General features: G+C 35.2%; 1 protein-coding gene across 2 annotated transcripts in view; it reads left to right on the top strand.

Moving 5' to 3' along the window:
• Nucleotides 1–19,225, top strand: part of FBXO11 (F-box protein 11) — an 87,817-nt gene that overhangs the window by 53,601 nt on the left and 14,991 nt on the right. The window contains exons 2-11 of one of the 2 annotated variants that reach the window (XM_045826945.1): nt 6,718–6,845; nt 6,986–7,067; nt 7,730–7,874; nt 10,687–10,816; nt 11,721–11,804; nt 11,888–12,020; nt 13,156–13,262; nt 13,346–13,457; nt 13,542–13,648; nt 13,731–13,868. In XM_045826945.1, coding sequence (XP_045682901.1) covers nt 6,718–6,845; nt 6,986–7,067; nt 7,730–7,874; nt 10,687–10,816; nt 11,721–11,804; nt 11,888–12,020; nt 13,156–13,262; nt 13,346–13,457; nt 13,542–13,648; nt 13,731–13,868 — 1,166 coding nt within the window. The remainder of the gene's footprint in view (nt 1–6,717; nt 6,846–6,985; nt 7,068–7,729; nt 7,875–10,686; nt 10,817–11,720; nt 11,805–11,887; nt 12,021–13,155; nt 13,263–13,345; nt 13,458–13,541; nt 13,649–13,730; nt 13,869–19,225) is intronic. The other variant, XM_045826946.1, reaches the window with a different exon arrangement.

Raw genomic sequence — 19,225 nt, forward strand, 5'->3', positions numbered from 1 at the left:
TAAAAGGACTTTAATTCTGGAGACCTGACCTTAAAATCTTGTAAGTAAATCTTTAAAGTAAAATATTTAAGTTTTTAGTAAAATACTGTAATTTAAAATAAATGTTTGCCATGATTTCAGTTCATTTGTGGATTTTTTTAGTAGTTGGAAAAAAGTTGTGGTAGTTCCCAGCTGTGTTAGAAACAGTTGCCAAGTGTGGTTCTTTATACCATGAGATTGGGGGCTGTTTCTAAGCACAGTTACTAGCACAGATTTGCCTAAGTGTCCAGTCTGATCTGTAGCTATGGGTAAGTAATGTGGAATGTATATATTGGGGAGGGGGGTAAAACTTTTTGTACATTAAATTCTATAAACTACCCTGTAACTTTAGATTACTCTATACCCTAAAGTGTATAGACTTTAAGCTCCAGCCAGTCATTAGTATAGTCTTTTGTGAATCTTTAAAATAAAGGTATGTAAAAGTTAAGGTATCCTGCTAGCCTCAGAATGTGTAGAATTAAGTGTCTTCTTTTGTTGAAATGAATCCTAATGTAAATTTCCAGTGCTATTTAATATCAAAGATTTCAAAAAAAAACTTTTTGGGTGGGGGGGTCAAGGAAGCATGCTTTTATTCTCCAGAAGCCTTTGCCTTTCCACTGTAGTTCCTAGTAATAATGAAGACTCTAGTATGTTTTTATAAGATTTATAGTCAAATCTAAAATAAAAAAAGTGCATGGCACTTTTTATTTAAGGGGATCAATAAAAATTTAGTAACTATGTTGTGTGCATGTATAGTCAGTCCATTTAGGGTAGCCACTAGCCACGTGTGGCTATTGAGCACTTTAAATATGGCTTGTCTGAATTTTAGGCATGCTATGTTAAAAATACATAGTGATTTCAAAAATTCAGTAGGAAAAATGTAAAGTATCTTATCATTTTATATTATAATTTGAAATGTAATTTTATAGAGAGAGAGTTAAATTATATTAAAATTTATTTGGCTACTAGAAACTTAAAAATTACAAAATATGGCTCACATCCTGTTTCTATTGGAGATACCTGGTCAAGAACATTTTTCCGAACTGAAAATTAGTTTTTCTATAACTTACAGTTGAAATTAAATATTTTGATGTTCAGTTATTTTTATTAGTTATATATTACAGTTTGACATTAAATATTAGCATTCTCATATTACATGTAATAGTGAAAAGCTATAAAGTTAAAAAAATTTTAACATGATGCTATTTTGAGGGCTTGTTTATAGACTTTGTTGTTGGAAGAAGACATAAGTAATAACTTCATGATTTCTTGATTCTTGATTTGGAGCCAGATAAGCTACCATTGATTATTTGACAGATGTTTTCTGTTTGCTTCTTATGTTCCAAATCTATCTTGGGAAATACTTCTCCATAATTTCATAAAGGAACAAAAAAAATGGATAAACATACATGTAATTGAATTTGTGGACTAAGAGGTAGGTAGAAGTGAAGTAGTTCCTGTCTGGGTTTTTGCTTTCTGTAAAGTAGTTTGTAAGTCATCACAGCCCACCACTAGTGATGGTTTCTTGGGAAAATTCTTTGAATTGAGTAAAATTAGAGGGCCTTCATAGATGAGAATAAACATTTAAATACTTGTTGGGTCAGAAAAAGATAAATACCATATGATTTCACTCATGTGGAATCTAATGAACAAGCTGAATAGCAAAATAGACACATTCAGAGATAGCAGGCTGACAGCTCTGGGGGTGAGGGGTTAGGGAATGGAGGGATCCAGCAAACAAGAAAAAGGACTTGCAGGCATGGACAGTAGTGTGGTGATTGTGGTGTAGCGGGAGGTGAGTGGAAATGGAAGATGGTACAAGAGGGGTAAATGGTAATGGGAAAAATACAATTAAAAAGTCATAAATAAATACTTATTGGGCACTGAGCTAGACACTGAGGAAGAATATAAAAGAGGGAGGGGCCTTTCCTTCAAAGCTTATGATTTTATTAGGAAAATAAGGCATATACCAAAAAAGTAAGTAACAACATAAGGCAGCTATGGTATGGTAAAGAATGTATGGTGTATATATACACTGTGCTACAGGAGTTCAAACAATGAGGAGAACACTAATAACCAGAGATTTTATTTAACTTTTTCCTTTGCTTCTTACAAATGGTCTTTTCAGAATGACCCCTTTGTAAAAATCTTCTGGCACAGTACCTTATAGTCAGTGGTAACTTATTATGAGAACTGTATGGAAATTTAGCACAGATTCTTTACCCCTGCTCAAATAAGAGTTTGATCCAATTATTTTGTAACTGAGCTTTGAATGCTTTAGAACAGGACAGTGTTTATGAATGGGAGGTTGAGGTTACTATGACATTATATGATTCAAGCCATGTAGCTTCATGTATTTGGTGGGAACTTCAGATTGTAGCTGAATTAACCAACACCTTCTCTTTCCTGTTATTACCTCTGAATTCCTTACTTTTCAGTCTTTAATATTTGTTGTGTTGATGGTGAGAAGGAAAAGAGAATTCTGGGGTGGGTGGATTTCTAATAATACTGTCTGTAGATTTTAAACAAAAGTTGGAGGGTGAGAGAGGGTTGGATGGGATGAAGAGTTTGAGAATGTACTTGAGTGTTGTAGAAACTGACTGGCTTACTGACTGACTACTCACAGCATGTAAACCAAGCTGACAGAGATATCACCCCCACATGCATACACACTATAAATAAAGAAATGTAACACAAAACTATAAATGCATAGCTAAACTCTTGAGGAAAGAAAAAAATGAAGGAAATTCCCACTTGCAGAAATGAGAGGAATCAAAGCAGTAAAAGAAAGGGGATACTCCTGTATAAAATAGCACAAAGACCTTTAACTCCTGGTTATAAGTCCTTGATGGATCTGGGGCGGAATTTTAGGGAACATACAGGGATAGGAAATGGGGCCTTGGGCCTTGCCAAAATATAGCTAGCACTAAAACTGCGGCATACAGCCTAGAACCTGAAGCAATGTCTCTAATTGTGCTTAGATTTTAAGAAGTGTCTGATTTTAAAACAATCTAAAAGAATATAAAATAAGTGTATAAAATGATTAAAAGAATTGAAAAAGGAAATGAAGTGTAGTGAAGTAATAGACCAGTATTTTTTTTAAAAAGTTGGAAAAGAAAACCAAGGAAACTTTTGAAATTAAAAATATAATCATAGAAATTGGTGTTTGATGTGTCAAATAGCAGATTAGACAGATATTCTTGCTTTGGCTGAAAAGAAAATCTAGCAATAAGTGGTTAAGAAGAACTAAATTTAAAATGCAGTGACCTGAAAGTAAAAGTTGAAAATGCAGGGTTAAAAAAGTGCTGGGCCAATATAAAACAAAACTAAAAATTGTTAGAAAATATTATCAGCCAAAAATAGATTTTTAAGGTAAAAAGTATTATTAAGCATAATGATGAAAGGAATAATTCACCAGGAAGAAATAATAATCTTGAACCTGTATTCCAAATAACATATCAAAGTATAATAAAAGCAAAAATTTACATACTAAAAATAAATGGACTACCTACAGATACAGTGGGAAGTTTTAGAGGAAGTTTTACTTCAACAGACAAAAGACAAATGAAACCACCACTGCTACCACTACCAACAAAGTAAAGGTATAGAATATTTGAACACACAATGAACAGACTTGATATTTTAGATATATTTATGCTTTACTATAAAATATAGAATGTAGGTGTCTCTTTCAAGCACATGAAACATTTATAGAAATATAACCACATATTAAACTACAATGGAATGACTCCACAAATACCGCGGCATGTCACATTGGCTATATTTTCTCACTATATTGCAATACATAGAAAACTTATCCAAGTTTTGTTTAAAAGTAATGTTAATAGAATATTATTTAACTGAAATAATTGCTGAAACATTTATTAAAGACTTAATGTGAGCCATGTGTACTGCTGACAGGTGTTCTGCATATTTTATTCTATTTATATCCTTTCAACAGCCCTGGGGATTGCAAGGTACTGTTATCATCTTTAATAGTTGAGAAAATTTAGGCTTAAAAATGTTAATTTGACCAAGAACTGCTCTTAGGAAAACCCCTATTTTTTAATGTTATACCCTTAAAACCCCTCATCTTTTAAAAATCCTCTATTATTATAAAATACAGCCAGGTTGAGAAACTCAAATAAAAGAAATCTATAGCTTATTGAACTATTATTAAAGTTTACAATTATTACTAAGATTGGTATTGTAATACCAACAGGTCAAGAAATAGAACTTTGCCAACCACTGTGGAAGCCTTTTATGTGCTCCACTCTAGTCATAATCCTGTCCTTTCCACAAAAAACATTTATATGATAATCATTTTCTGGCTTTCTTTAAAGATTTTATTTATTTGTTTGTTTTAGAGAGGGGGGAAGGTAGGGAAATAGGGAGAAGGAGGGAGAGAAAACAAACCTTGTCATCTCTCACACATGATCCAACTAGGGACCAGGCCAGAATCCCAGGCACATGCCCTGACCACGAACTGAACAGGCACCCCTTACCTCTGCAGGAAGATGCTCGACCAACTGAGCCACACCAGCCAGGGCCTTTTTTTTTGGACTTTTAAAAATTAATTTTAATAACAAAGTATAGATTCTTAAATAGTATGCATTAGTTTTGCTAATTTTTCTTCTGGTTTCTCATGCAACTTGTTATAACAATCCAAACTTAAAGAAGAGTTAGTGGTACAAAACAAAGTTTGTTCCCCTGATCCTTTCCAGAGTAAACTGACAGCCTGTTGTCCTATCACCTCCTAATTTTTAATCTGTATTTCCTACAAATAAGAATATTCTCCTAAATGACTATGAAAATCAGAAAATTAACATTGACACATTGCTGTCTTCTAATCATTAGACTCCTATCAAAGCTTCAGTATTGGTCCTAATACCAACCTGTTAGCAAAAGGATCCAGTTCAAAACCACATGTTGCTGTTTATTTGCTGTATCTCTTCAGTATATGCTTTATCTCTTTAATATACTTCAGTCTGGAACAGTTCCTCAGATTTTCCCTGGCTTCTATGACTGACAATTTTGAGGATGATTCAAACAGTAGAACACATTTGGCTTTCTGATGTTTTCACACTTCAGCTTATGCATGTTTTTTAGGAATATCATAGATACAGTACAGTGATCTTGTAGGCTATCAGGTGGCACACTGTTTCAGTTTGTCCTAGTAATGGTGATGATCACTTGATTAAGGCACTCTCTGATTGGCATCTCTACCATAGAGTTACTGTTTTTCCCTTTCTACTTAAGTTTTTGTGGGAAAGGTACTTTAAACATCCCATTCTTTATCAAACTTCTGGTTTATTTATTTATTTATAGCAGTATGAATTTATGGGTTGCTGTTCACTATGTGTGTGAATCCCTTTACTATCATGAATTTTGATGCTCCAATACAATTTTGTTAGTGGGTGACCACTCAGGCCTACATCTGTGGTTTTTTGCCATGTCTTCATCATTCTTTAAGCCCTTTCTGTTACTACCACAAGATACTCCAGGGTCATCTTATATTTCCCCCAACCTGGAATCAGCCATTTCTCCAAGGAGACTTTACTGTATTTTGCTGTGTATAATGCACACCTACATTTTTGTGTACATTGTTCACAGGATTATTATGCCCATTATTATACCCATGGTATATAATCAGTATACCCATGTATTATGCTCATCCTTATTTTTCCCTAAAAATTTTGGGCAAAAAGGTGTGCATTATGCACTGTAAAATACAGTATTTCTTTTTATAGAAAATGTTATTCATAAGCCAAGCTCCAAATATTACTCGTGCTCATTGGTATTGGAATGCCACTGCTTCTAGGCTCGTTCTCAGTGGACAGAGCTAGGGAATATATATGCATACATGCATCCAAACATTTATGTTTATATTTATTTCTGTAACTATTAAAAATCATGAGTTCCATGTTGATACCTTCAATTCTAGTCTAACAACATCGAGTTTATTCTAGTTTTCTCTTTTTTTTTTTTTTTGTATTTTAACTCTCTTCTCTGACTGAAGGTATCTGGCTTCCATTATCTTATATAATTATTTGGTCAATTCCTTTATAGCATGTAACCAGTCTTCCAGGTCCACCATCCCCTCTGCTGTGCAATACTCTTCTCTCCTTGTTCTGACTCTTCATTCTAAGCTACCTTGTCCTCCATGCAGACTTTCTTCTTTCTCCTCTTCAGTACCCTATGCCAGAACACACTCTGTGTGGCCATTCTTTTGATCCTGGTTGGTATCTGATATCCCATACCAGGCTGTCCCTCTCAATGGATATCCTCTTCACCCTGCTTTGACTCTGACACACCTCACTAGACTGTCCTTCCCATCCCTCTTGGGCAAGCCCCTCATCAAGTGAACATCCTTCTCACCTTTTTTTTTTAATGCCTTCCAACTTTTGTGTTAATAACCTTAAAGGAGCTTCTCCACTTTAACATTATAAAAAAAATTTTATTTTCTTCTAATGGTTTTGTTTACTTTTCGTATTTTAATATAGGATATATTTTGGAATCTATTTTGAAGTAAGAAATACAGTAGAAAACCAGTATTTCTTTCAGATGATTATTATCAAGTTAACTGGAATTTTATATAAAAGTTATATTACCCCTCCAAAAATATAGGTTTTTAAAAAGTTCACTGTATTCATAGAGATTTTTAAATGTCATTTTTCATATTGCTTTTGTTTATAACAGATGATGATGTACCTGCAGATATGGTTGCAGAAGAATCAGGTCCTGGTGCACAAAATAGTCCTTACCAACTTCGTAGGAAAACTCTTTTGCCGAAAAGAACAGCGTGTCCTACAAAGAGCAGTATGGAGGTAAATTAAATGTAACTACTTTTCTTTTTGTAATGAAAGAATTGTTAGGAAACAAACAAAAAAGGGAATGTCATCATTTTTTAGAAGTAATTATTATGTATGGTAAAAATATTTGCTTAGTTTTCATTTTGTTTTTGAAGGGTGCCTCAACTTCAGCTACAGAAAACTTTGGTCATCGTGCAAAACGTGCAAGAGTGTCTGGAAAATCACAAGATCTGGCAGGTATTTTCTATGGGAAAACTAAGGGAGAAGGTCCAATAATTATTTTTAAATTTTGTTTCATACCAAAATACTTAAATTTAAATGTACTTTTTAGTATTATATTTGGGATTGAGAAAGTGATTATTATAGAATAAACGTGTAACAGCTCTGACATCTCATTCTGTGACTTTGTTATATAAAAATACCTTTTATATATGTACTTTCACCAGTTTCCAAAATGGTACAAAATAGCTAAAAGAGAATACTTAAGTTAGCATAAAAGAAAATAAATGTGTCATCTGTGAAAGGAAAATGTTTATAAAATGATTGTCATCACAAAATAAGATATTCATTAGATAAAATGAAAATGATGCTTTTTCTTTTTAAATATTTTATTTATTTACTTATTTTTTAGAGAGGGGGAAGGGAGGGAGAAAGAGAGGGAGAGAAACATCAATATGTGGTTGCCTTTCACACACCCCCTACTGGAGACCTGGCCTGCAACCCAGGCATGTGCCCTAACTAGGGAATCGAACCTGTGACCTTTTGGTTCACAGGCTAGCATTCAGTCCACTGAGCCACACCAGCTAGGGCAAAATGCCGCTTTCTAAAAAATTGGGAAAGTCACTGCTAACATTATAAGTAATAGATTGTTTATATTTTATTTGCTAATCTCTTTATAGCAGCACCTGCTGAACAGTATCTTCAGGAGAAACTGCCAGATGAAGTAGTTCTAAAAATCTTCTCTTACTTGCTGGAACAGGATCTTTGTAGAGCAGCTTGTGTGTGTAAACGCTTCAGTGAGCTTGCTAATGATCCAATTTTGTGGTAAGTGAAAATTTATTTATTACCTTGAGATACATTATTTGCTACCCAAAATAGTAAAGATGATAGGGAAAGTGAAGTGCAAGTTGGTGATTACAATTAAATAAGAATAAAATTAGATTGCTTATAAATTCTAAGTTACCTGTTTATCACAAATGTGAGTTGTCAACTTGGTATTTATAAAATAATAAATGAAGTACTTTCTCTGGTTATCAGTTAATAACAACTGTGTGATTGTGTGAAATGTTTGTTATTTAATTGCTTTTTAAAATCAGAACTAAATCTAATTTAAAACAGATAGTTTAGTGAGGATATGGGTTTTATATATCACTGTTGGAAAAAACTTGGACAGTTGTATTCATAGCCACTTCTGAAAATTCCACTTCTGAAAATTTTTTTGCCTTCTGTACATATTTTTTATAATGGCATAGTTAATAGTGAGGAGAAATTTGAAATTATGTCTGGCAATAAGGAAATGAACTAAGTGAACACAAAGTAATGTCTACTTGGAGGGTTGAGGTATAGTCATGAGCAGTGACTTTTATAGTTTATAATAGCATGGGGAGGACTTCCAGCCAAGATGGAAGCATGGAACCAAATCATGCAGCCAAAGAACAACAACAAATTTAAGAATAAAAAAACAACCAGAACTGACAGAAAATTGAACTGTATGAAAGTCCAACAACCAAGGAGTTAAAGAAGAAACATTCATCCAGACTTGTAGGAGGGGCAGAGACAGGCAGCCGGGCAGAGAGGACTCTTGGCAAGGCAGCAGCTGGTGGACCTGGGTGGGCAAGGCTGCAGCTGGCGGGGGAGGTGGCTGATTGAGGACTGGGCGGTCCCACATTCAAGTGCAGAGAAACCGGAAGGAACAACTGGGGAACGAGACACACCGTGCAACCCAGGGTTCCAGCATGGGGAAATAAAGCCTCAAACCTCTGATTGAAAACATTTGTGGGGGTTGAGGCTGCAGCGGGAGAAACTCCCAGCCTCACAGGAGAGTTCATTGGAGAGACCAACAGGGTCCTAGAACATACACAAGCCCACCCTCAGGAATCAGCACCAAAAGGGCCTAATTTGATTATGGGTGGCTGAGAAAGTGACTGAAAACTGGCAGAGAATGGAGCAAGCAAGCGGCATTGTTCCTTCTTGAACCCCTCCACCACATACAGCATCACAACGCAACCACGTGGGTTGCCCTTCCCTGGTGAACACCTAAGGCTCCTCCCCTTATTATGTAACAGGCATGCCATGACAAAAAAAATATGGCTCAAATGAAAGATCATATCAGAGCTCCAGAAAAAATACAACTAAGCGATGAAGAGATAGCCAACCTATCAGATGCACAGTTCAAAACACTGGTAATCAGGATGTTCACAGAATTGGTTGAATATGGTCACAAATTAGATGAAAAAATGAAGGCTATGCTAAGTGAAATAAGGGAAAATGTACAGGGAACCAACAGTGACAGTAAGGAAACTGGGACTCAAATGAACGGTGTGGACCAGAAGGGAGAAAGAAGCATTCAACCAGAACAGAATGAAGAAACATGAATCCAAAAAAATGAGAGGCTTAGGAACCTCCAGGACATCTTTAAATATTCCAACATCTGACTCATAGGAGTACCAGAAAGAGAAGAGGAAGAGGAAGAAATGGAAAACTTGCTTGAAAAAATAATGAAGGAGAACTTCCTTAATTTGGCAAAGGAAATAGACGTCCAGGAAGCTCAGAGAGTCCCAAAGAAGTTGGACCCAAGGAGGACCACACCAAGGTACATCATCATTACATTACCCAAGATTAAAGATAAGGAGAGAATCTTAAAAGCAGCAAGAGAAAAGGAAACAGGTACCTACAAAAGAGTGCCCATAAGACTGTCAGCTGATTTCTCAAAAGAAACCTTGGAGGCAAGAAGGGACCAGAAAGACATATTCGAAATCATGAAAGGCAAGGATGGACCTACATCCAAGATTGCTCTATCCAGCAAAGTTTTCATTTAGAATGGAAGGGCAGATCAAGTGCTTCTCAGATAAGGTCAAGTTAAAGGAGTTCATCATCACCAAGCCCTTAGTATATGAAAGTTAAAGGGACTTATCTGAGAAAAGAAGATAAAGAAAAAACATGAATAGTAAAAGGACAGCAAACTCACAATTATTAACAATCAAACCTAAAAAAAAAAAAAAAAAAACACCAAAACAGAAACAAACTAAGCAAACAACTAGAACAGGAACAGAATCACAGAAATGGAGATCACATGGAGGGTTATCAGCAGGGGCATGAGTGGGGAGAGAGGAGGAAAAGGTACAGAGAATAAGGAGCATAAATGGTAGGTAGAAGATAGACGGGGGGAGGTTAAGAATAGTGTAGGAAATGTAGAAGCCGAAGAACTTATATGTACGACCCATGGACATGAACTAAAGGGGGGGAGTGCAGGTGGGACGGGGTGCATAGGGTGGAGGGGAATAAAGGGGGAAATGGAACAACTGTAATAGCATAATCAGTAAAATATATTTTAAAAAATAGCATGGGAAAATGGTATGTTATAAAAAAAAGAGCAGAATACAAAATTTTGTTTTTGTATGCTATGTAAATCACAACTGTAACAAATGAAACTATCTGTAGATTAAAAGACTGGAAGGTAATAGAGTAAACTATTAATGAATATACTGAAAGTATAAGTTATCTCCTTTATACTTTCTATATTTCGCAACAGCTTGTATGGTGCTAAGGGTAAACTATTTTGAATCCTCAAATAATGTTTTGGAATTGTTTAAAAGATATTTTATGAAGAACTCTTTAATTCCTTATCCACCTTCAGGAAACGATTATATATGGAAGTATTTGAATATACCCGCCCTATGATGCATCCTGAACCTGGCAAATTCTACCAGATTAATCCAGAAGAATATGAACATCCAAATCCTTGGAAAGAGAGTTTCCAGCAGTTGGTATGATATATAAATAGAAAAATTGGTTTATATATATAATATATTTGTAAATAAAATTTCCTTTTTAAAAAATTTAAACTGATGCAGGGAAATATTTCTGTTGTTATATGAACCTATCTTGTGAACCTTGTGAAAACAGGGAATGTTCCAGGTATTCCATGACTTACTGAGGTAAACATTTTGCCACATTCATAACAACAGGTGTAATGACCCTGATGAAGTAATAGATACTACAGAGGAACATGTATCACTGGGCAAAGACAAACAATTAACCGGATAGCAAATAAGATTAAGTTTAAAAAAATTTTTAATCTCAAGAATAGGTTTCAAGCCATTGAACATTTATCAACCAACAAAATATTCTACAATTTTACTACTGACATTTATTAATAATTTAAACATTGACAGTATCAGTAGCATGAAAGCAGTTGTACTTTCTATGGATATGTTTGAACTTGTGTTTAAGTTATTAGTGTTCAGTAGTTTTTTTAAAGTTTCACATTTAGCTTAATTTCATATAGTCCTTTACTAATGGTTCTTAGCTAGGGTACTTTTGCACAACTTCTGGAGATATTTTTAGTTGTCACAACTGGAGAAGAGGATACTACTGGTAGCTAGTGGGTAGAGACATGAATGCTGCTAAATGTTTTACAGTGCATAGGATAGTCCTCACAACAAAGACCTGTCTGTCCCACAATACCCATAGTGCTGAAATTGAGAAACCTTGTCTGTTCTTAGATATTACTGAGTCATAAGCTGTTCCAGATTTTATATTGCATATGCAAAAGAAAATTAGTTGCAATAATTGGTCATTTTTTTAATGTTCATACAGGAATACTAAATTAATTTAGAATATGATTTCATTTTGGTTTTGTTTTTTTTGTTTTGTTTTGTTTACATTTAGTATAAAGGTGCACATGTAAAGCCAGGATTTGCTGAACATTTCTACAGTAACCCTGCAAGATATAAAGGAAGAGAAAATATGTTGGTAAGTTTGATGTATGTTTTTATTGGACTTAAAATGGTAATCTTTTAGTTCTATACTGACACTTTTATTTTTTATTTTTTTAGTATTATGACACAATTGAAGATGCCCTTGGTGGAGTACAAGAAGCTCATTTTGATGGACTTATCTTTGTTCATTCTGGAATATATACTGATGAATGGATATATATTGAATCTCCAATTACCATGATTGGTGCAGGTATTTTGAAATGCACTGTTATCAGAATTTTAATATTTTACTTGCATAATGGGTTTATTAAATGTTGGTGACTTAAAATTTAGATGAACCTTGATAATACCTTAATGGGAGGAAAAAATAGGAATTAAATATCATGCCTATTTTATAATGATAGAAATGAAAACACGGACTTCAGAAATTATGGAGGTTAGCTATTTATTTTTAAGATGTATGTATTTCTTGATGTCAATACTTTGTTCAACTGCCTTATTGGTTTTTCATTAAGGAAAGACAAATGTTTGTTTTATCTTACATAGTTTTGTGTTATATAAAAGCTGTTTTTACCTCGAGATTCTGTGAATAAATGTAATAAAATATGTGTTGAGCACTGATCAGTCATTTGAAGACTTATGATATCTCTGATTTTTTTAAGGATATACAGAGGTGTCAAACTCATTTTCACCAGGGGCCATGTCAGCCTTGCGATTGGCTTGAAATGGCTGAAGTAATTCTAGGACTGTATAAATGTAACTACTCCTTAACTGTTAAAGAGTTGAAATTACATTTTGGCCCTTTGAAGGCAACTGTGAGGCTAATAAGGCCCCCAGTGAAAATGAGTTTGACACCCCCGGTATAGTATATATAGACCATTTTAAGAGGGCTTGTTCATAATATTTGCATTACTGCCCCTTCTTCCCTCCCTCATTTCCACCATAAAAAAGGGGAAGGAGGTGTGGCAAATTTCTGCATAGTGATTTTTATTACTTTCTAAATCAAGGCCAGTTTTGGAAATAAGTTTAAATAAAGAGGTTTCTTTCAACAGTAAATACTATTTGTAGCTGAATATTAGTATTATTATATATGGATTTCAGTATGATACTTAAATAATATCTACCTTAAATATGACTGCCTTTAGTAAAGGCCAGTGAAACAGTTGCCAATAAAATGGGTATTTGTCCTCCCTACTCAATATTAATGATTTTTAAAAGTTCTCTGTTAAAAAATTACTCAACTTAGAAACAATAAAAAGTATTATACTAGTTTTGTAGCAAAGTATTTGTACTGTATTTTTAAAGTATATTTTTTAAAAGTAATTTTTTAATTTCCATTTCATCCGTCTAATAAAGGTAATATGCTCTAAATATTTTCTCCACAGCACCTGGAAAAGTAGCAGACAAAGTTATAATTGAAAACACTAGAGATTCAACCTTTGTTTTTATGGAAGGTTCTGAAGATGCTTATGTTGGATATATGACAATAAGGGTAAGAAATTTTAAGATGTAAAATAATGTGTTCAAATCATTAAAGCAGTGATTGTTTAGTTAACAAAATTTGTATTTTTTTAGTTTAACCCTGATGACAAATCTGCTCAACACCACAATGCACACCACTGCTTAGAAATTACAGTAAATTGTAGTCCTATTATTGATCACTGTATCATCCGAAGTACATGTACAGGTTAGTGTTTCCTGTATGTTTCATTATAAAATAGTCACTGTGTTGTTGCCCAATAGGTTTTTAAATAAATTTGTTCTTTTATAGTTGGCTCTGCAGTATGTGTTAGTGGTCAAGGAGCATGTCCCACTATCAAGCACTGTAATATCAGCGACTGTGAAAATGTTGGACTTTATATAACAGATCATGCCCAGGTATTTTTTTAATCTTGTGCTTTTATTCTTTTAAAATATTTTTGAGGCTTTAATAATGTTTATTTCTGATTAATTGTTATAGGGAATATATGAGGATAATGAAATTTCCAATAATGCTTTAGCTGGGATTTGGGTTAAAAATCATGGAAACCCAATTATTAGACGGAATCATATTCATCATGGACGTGATGTTGGTGTGTTCACATTTGATCATGGCATGGTAAGAACATTTATTCTATTAAGAATAAAATTAAGAAAAGCTTTTCTATTAAGAAAAACTGACCTCATATCAGTTAAATTTCACATAGGTTTCAACATTTTGTAACCACCAAACTATCTGAATTGCAGGGTATAGATTTAAAAGAGATTTCATTTCAGCATTACATTTTAAAATCAATATGCAATATTCTGTACATTCATGGATCTCACACTGTAATCATGTAGAAAAGATGGAGTCCATAGGGAATTGATATGACATTTGAGAGGATTAATATCTGATCCAGTAGTTCTCAAATGTAAGTGTGTATAAAAAATCACCCATACATTGTAAATCAGAATTTTCAAGGATCAGGCCCAGGATATGCATTTTTTTAATAAGCATCATAAGTGAGTTTAATACAGGTTGTTTGTAGTATGTACTTTGAGAAGTGATGGTTTTATCATTAGTTTGACTTCCATTTTACTCCTGTTTAAAAAATTTTTTAACTGGCAGAACTTTTAGTAAGAGGTACAGTAGTAATATATAAATTCTGAAACTATTACACAGCAGTTAATTAGGCATCTTTATGGATGGTATGTTTTAAATACTACTATACCATTTTACACAATTTTCTATAGACAGATTTTTGAGCTCTCAGGCTACTATTTAAAATGTGTTCTTGGGTGCCTATTCAGGTATTTTCATTTAATGTGTAATTTTCATTGAGGTAATTTTCAAGTCTTAGTACATTTTTTGATGTCTGAGGTGTGGGGGTTGAAGTTTTGTTGCTATTGTATGGCATTACTCAAGCAACTTGGGAACATTAAATTCACATACACAAATCTGTTAGCAAAGGAAATTCTTTATTTTCATCATTTGCAGAATTTTTTTTTAAGCTGAACTAGACTGTGAGGAGTATACCCTTTTATCAGGTTCTGATTAGATAGACCCAAACAGTTCATCATTATTCCTGGGACAGCTATAACCTGAGAAAAACAATCCGTTTACAACTTGGGTTGTAGCTCAGGCTGGTTAATAAGAAAACAGAGTGGAGATGACCATTTGCCCTTCTCCAGCTGGAATAAAGATACTGACATTTTGCCCTGGCCAGTGTGGCTCAGTGGATTGAGCCAAGCCCCAGCCTATGGACCGAAAGATAACTAGTTTGATCCCTGGTCAGGGCGCATACCTGGGTTTTGGGACAGTTCCCCAGTTAAGGGCTCACAAGAGGCAAATAGTTGATGTTTCTCTCCCTCTCTTTCCCCCTTTATTCCCCCCTCTCTAAAAGTAAATAAAATGTTTTGTTTTGTTTTAATTTTTTTAAAGATACATTTTGTTGCAAACTGTAGGTGTTTTCTCCAAGGAGGTGGGAATTGGAGAGTCTGGGCAAAGGTGTGGAAGATGGGCTATAGTTCTTAAATGGTCCCTTATTTTGTAATGGAACTATCCTTTAGTAGACTTTCTTTGCCTGTGTTGCCTTTACACTGCCCCAGAATTACATACATTTCAAATATCAGTTTTATGCTTGCCACTGTTCTCATTCACAAATGATTTGAGGTATCAATATAATTTTAATCTGAGTAATTTCCTCATTTTAAAAATACCTATCCTGATGATTACTTACTAAAGTTCATCATCATAATTATTTATAACACACCCCTGATACAGTTCACTTTTTATAACTTTTTAAAAATATATTTTATTGATTATGCTATTAATAGTTGTCCCACCTGGCTGGTGTGGCTCAGTGGATTGAGGTGTGGCCTGTGAACCAAAGGGTCTCTGGTTTGATTCCCAGTCAGAGCACATGCCTGGTTTGCAAGCCATGTCTCCAGTGGGGGGCACATGAGAGGCAACCACACGCTGAGGTTTCTCTCCCTCTTTTTCTCCCCCCCTTCCCCTTTGTCTGAAAATAAATAAGTAAAACCTTTTTTTAAAAATTGTCCCAATTTTCCCCCCTTTGACCCCCTTCACCCATTACCACCCTTCCCTCCAGAAATCCCCCCTTAGTTCATGTCCCTGCGTGGTACGTGTAAGTTTTTGGGCTTCTCCATTTCCTGTACTGTTCTTAACATCCCCATGTCTATTTCATATCTGCCAATTATGCTTTTTAATCTGTGAACCTTTCCCCCCATCCTCTCCCTTTTGCCTTATAGAAACTCCTTTGTAGGTAACCCTCTTCTTTTCTCTTACTGCTTTTAAGATTCTCTTTAACTTTTGACATTTTAATTATGATATGTCTTGGTGTGGTTCTCTTTGGGTCCAACTTGTTTGGGACTCTCTGTGCTTCTTGGACTTGTATGTCTATTTCCTTCACCAAATTGAGGAAGTTTTCTTTAATTATATTTTCAAATAAGTTTTCATTTTCTTCCTCTTCTGGCATACCTATGATTCAGATATTGGTACATTTGAAGATGACCTAGAGGCTTCTTGTACTACTCTTGTTTTTCTTGAATTCTTGTTTCTTCTTTCTGTTCGGGCTGAATGCTTAATTCTGCCTTATGTTCCAAATCGTTGATTTAAATCCTGATTTCCTTCTTTTCTGTTGGTTCCCTGTAGATTTTTCATTTCACTTGGTGTAATCTTCATTTCTTCCTTTATGTTGTTGCCATACTCAGTGAGTTCTTTGAGCATCCTTATCTACCAGTGTTTTGAACTCTGCATCTGATAGGTTGGTTATCTCCAATTTGTTTAGTTACTTTTCTGGGATTTTGTTCTGTTCTTTCATTTGGGCTATATTTCCCTGTCTCTTCAATTTGGCAGCCTCCCTGTGTTTGTTTCAGTGTATTAAGTAGAGCTGCTTTGACTCCCTGTCTTAGTAGCATGGCCTGTTGTAGAAAAGGCACCTGTAAATTGTGTGGGGGTGGAGCCTTAAATAATCACCAGAGTTGGGGGAACCTGCTTCAACCCTTGGTAGTTCTTTGTTGGGGGAGGGCTTGGAGAGGGGATGATACCACTGCCTGGCTTCTGGAGGTTTGCCCAGCCCTTGCCCCTTTCCAGTCACTTCTCTCACTTCCTGTATGCAACTGGTACCCTTCAAGCTGCTGCTGGTGCTGAATCCCAACATGGGTAGGTTTGCGTAAGTTCTAAGACCATGCAGTCTCCTGAAAATTCGGTGGTTTCTTCTGCTGCCCCAACCCCCACTGGTGTTTACAGCCAGAAGTTATGGGGAGTTATCTTCCCAGCTGTGCTGTCTACCTTGGGGCTGGGATTGCTCTCTTTCAAGGTATCCCTCCTGATTTTTATATACCACATGTGAATGTGGGAATGCCCATCCCACCTCTGCTTCTCCGCACCACACTGTTTCTCCCTGCCTCTCCACCTGTCTCCACGTCTTTGCCTCTCCTGTCCCTCTGGATGAGTTGGCTTATTTAAATCCTTGCTTGTCAGACGCCCATACCGTTCATTTTTCTGACAGTTCTGGGTGTTAATTGTTTTGAGGTAGTTGTGCTTCTTTTTGTGGTTGTGCAAGGAGGCAAAGTGTGGCTACCTATGCCTTCATCTTGACCGGAAATCTATTTTTTATAACTTTTTTTTTAAACAACTGTAGGCACTAAGGATTAATAACGAGACTTGTAAGGGAAGGATTAAAATAAAGTATATCTTAGGCCTGTCATGTGTTTTAGTATTGCAGCACAGTTCTTTAAAATCCTTTGGTAAAATGTTCTTCCATTCCAAGTACGACAGATCCCTGAATAACATCATTTTCTTATAATGTCAATGAGAAAACATTCTAGGCTGGGTCCATGGTCTTTGTGGAGTTGCACAGAATATTCTCCCCTTATCTGCACGCATTTTCTCCTGGTGCTTTAGTCTCCTTTCACATCCCAAAGATGTGCACACTAGGTTAATTGGTGTCCAAATCATGAGTGTGCCCTCATGCCTGGATTGCAGGCCAGGTACCCAGTTGGGGGCGTGTGAGAAGCAGCTGATTCATGTTTCTCCCTCCCGCCCCCTCTCTTTGGAAATAAATAAATAAAATGTTTGAAAATATATTTTATTTATTTCCAAAAAGAAGGGACGGGAGGGAGGAAGAGAGGGAGAGAAATATCAGTGTGTGGTTGCCTCTTGTGCACTCCCAAATGGGGACTTGGCCCACAACCCAGCATGTGCCCTGACTAGGAATTGGACTGGCGACCCTTTGGTTTGCAGGCTGGCACTCAGTCCACTGAGCCACACCAGCCAGGGCATAAGTAAAATCTTTAATAAGAAAAAAAAAATCATGTATGCACCCTGAGATGGAAGGACATCCTGTCCAGGTTTGGTTCCTCCTTGCTCCATGAGCTACAGATAGGCTCCAGCCACCTTTGACTGTGAACTGGAATAAACAGGTTGAAAAATAATTATCCTATATTTATTAATCTTTCTTAAATGTATGTGTAGCTCACCTTTACTTCAGTGTCTGATGTGTTTTGTGTCTTTATTTAGAAATTTGGTGATGTTTTCGTGACCAAAAACACATGTAGGAACTTACCATATTTTGCCATGTATAATGTGCTCCCATGGTTTTTTTTGTTTGTTTGTTTTGTTTTGTTTTGTTTTGGCCAAAACATTCAGGAAAGAGTATTTCATTTTAATTTCTTAATTCAGTTGTTTATTTATATTTAAGTACTTGTTTTTTGTATTATAAAGGAATTTTAGCATTTATTTTTGAACATATTATGATACAAGGAATTTTATGTAACAATTACAAAACACAAGAACAGATACAATTACTACCTGTGTATAATGCTCATTCTATTTTTTCCCTCAAAAATTTGGGCAAAAAAGTATGCATTATACATCACAAAATACAGTAACTCTTGCTTATGTCAAGTAGCCAATGGTTAAATTGGTTTCTTTATACATTGTTTTGTTTAAAATTGAAGTTTCCAAGAACCCATCAACCAACCACTTTAAGTGAGGACTTAATTATATTTTTTTTGCTTGTCTTTATTGCAGCTCATGTTTGGTAGGATGATGTCACTAAAGATAACCTTTTTAAAATTTGACTTTGTTTTCTATAGAATTTCAGAGAACAGCAAAATAAACCTTTGAACTAGTTTTTGTATTGTCCTCTTTGAATCTGTACTATTTAATTATATTTATATTTATCTTTTTTGTTCTGAAATTGTTTTTCCTTGTCTGTGACATACTTAGAATTTAAATTTCCTTATTCATAAGAATTAATTATAAAAGATTGTTTACACCTTGGCTGGTGTGGCTCAGTGTATTAAGTGCCAGCTTGTGAACTGAAAGTTCGCCAGTTCAATTCCTGGTCAGGGCACATGCTCTAAAGTTGGGAGTATATGAGAAGCAATTGATTGAAGTTTCTCTCGCACATTAATGTTTCTCTCCATCTCTTTTACCCTCCCTTCCCCTCTCTCTAAAAATAAAAA

Source organism: Phyllostomus hastatus, unplaced genomic scaffold (genome assembly GCF_019186645.2).
Source record: "Phyllostomus hastatus isolate PE091 unplaced genomic scaffold, TTU_PhHast_1.1 phas_scaffold_78, whole genome shotgun sequence".
In the NCBI taxonomy this organism is placed as follows: domain Eukaryota; kingdom Metazoa; phylum Chordata; class Mammalia; order Chiroptera; family Phyllostomidae; genus Phyllostomus; species Phyllostomus hastatus.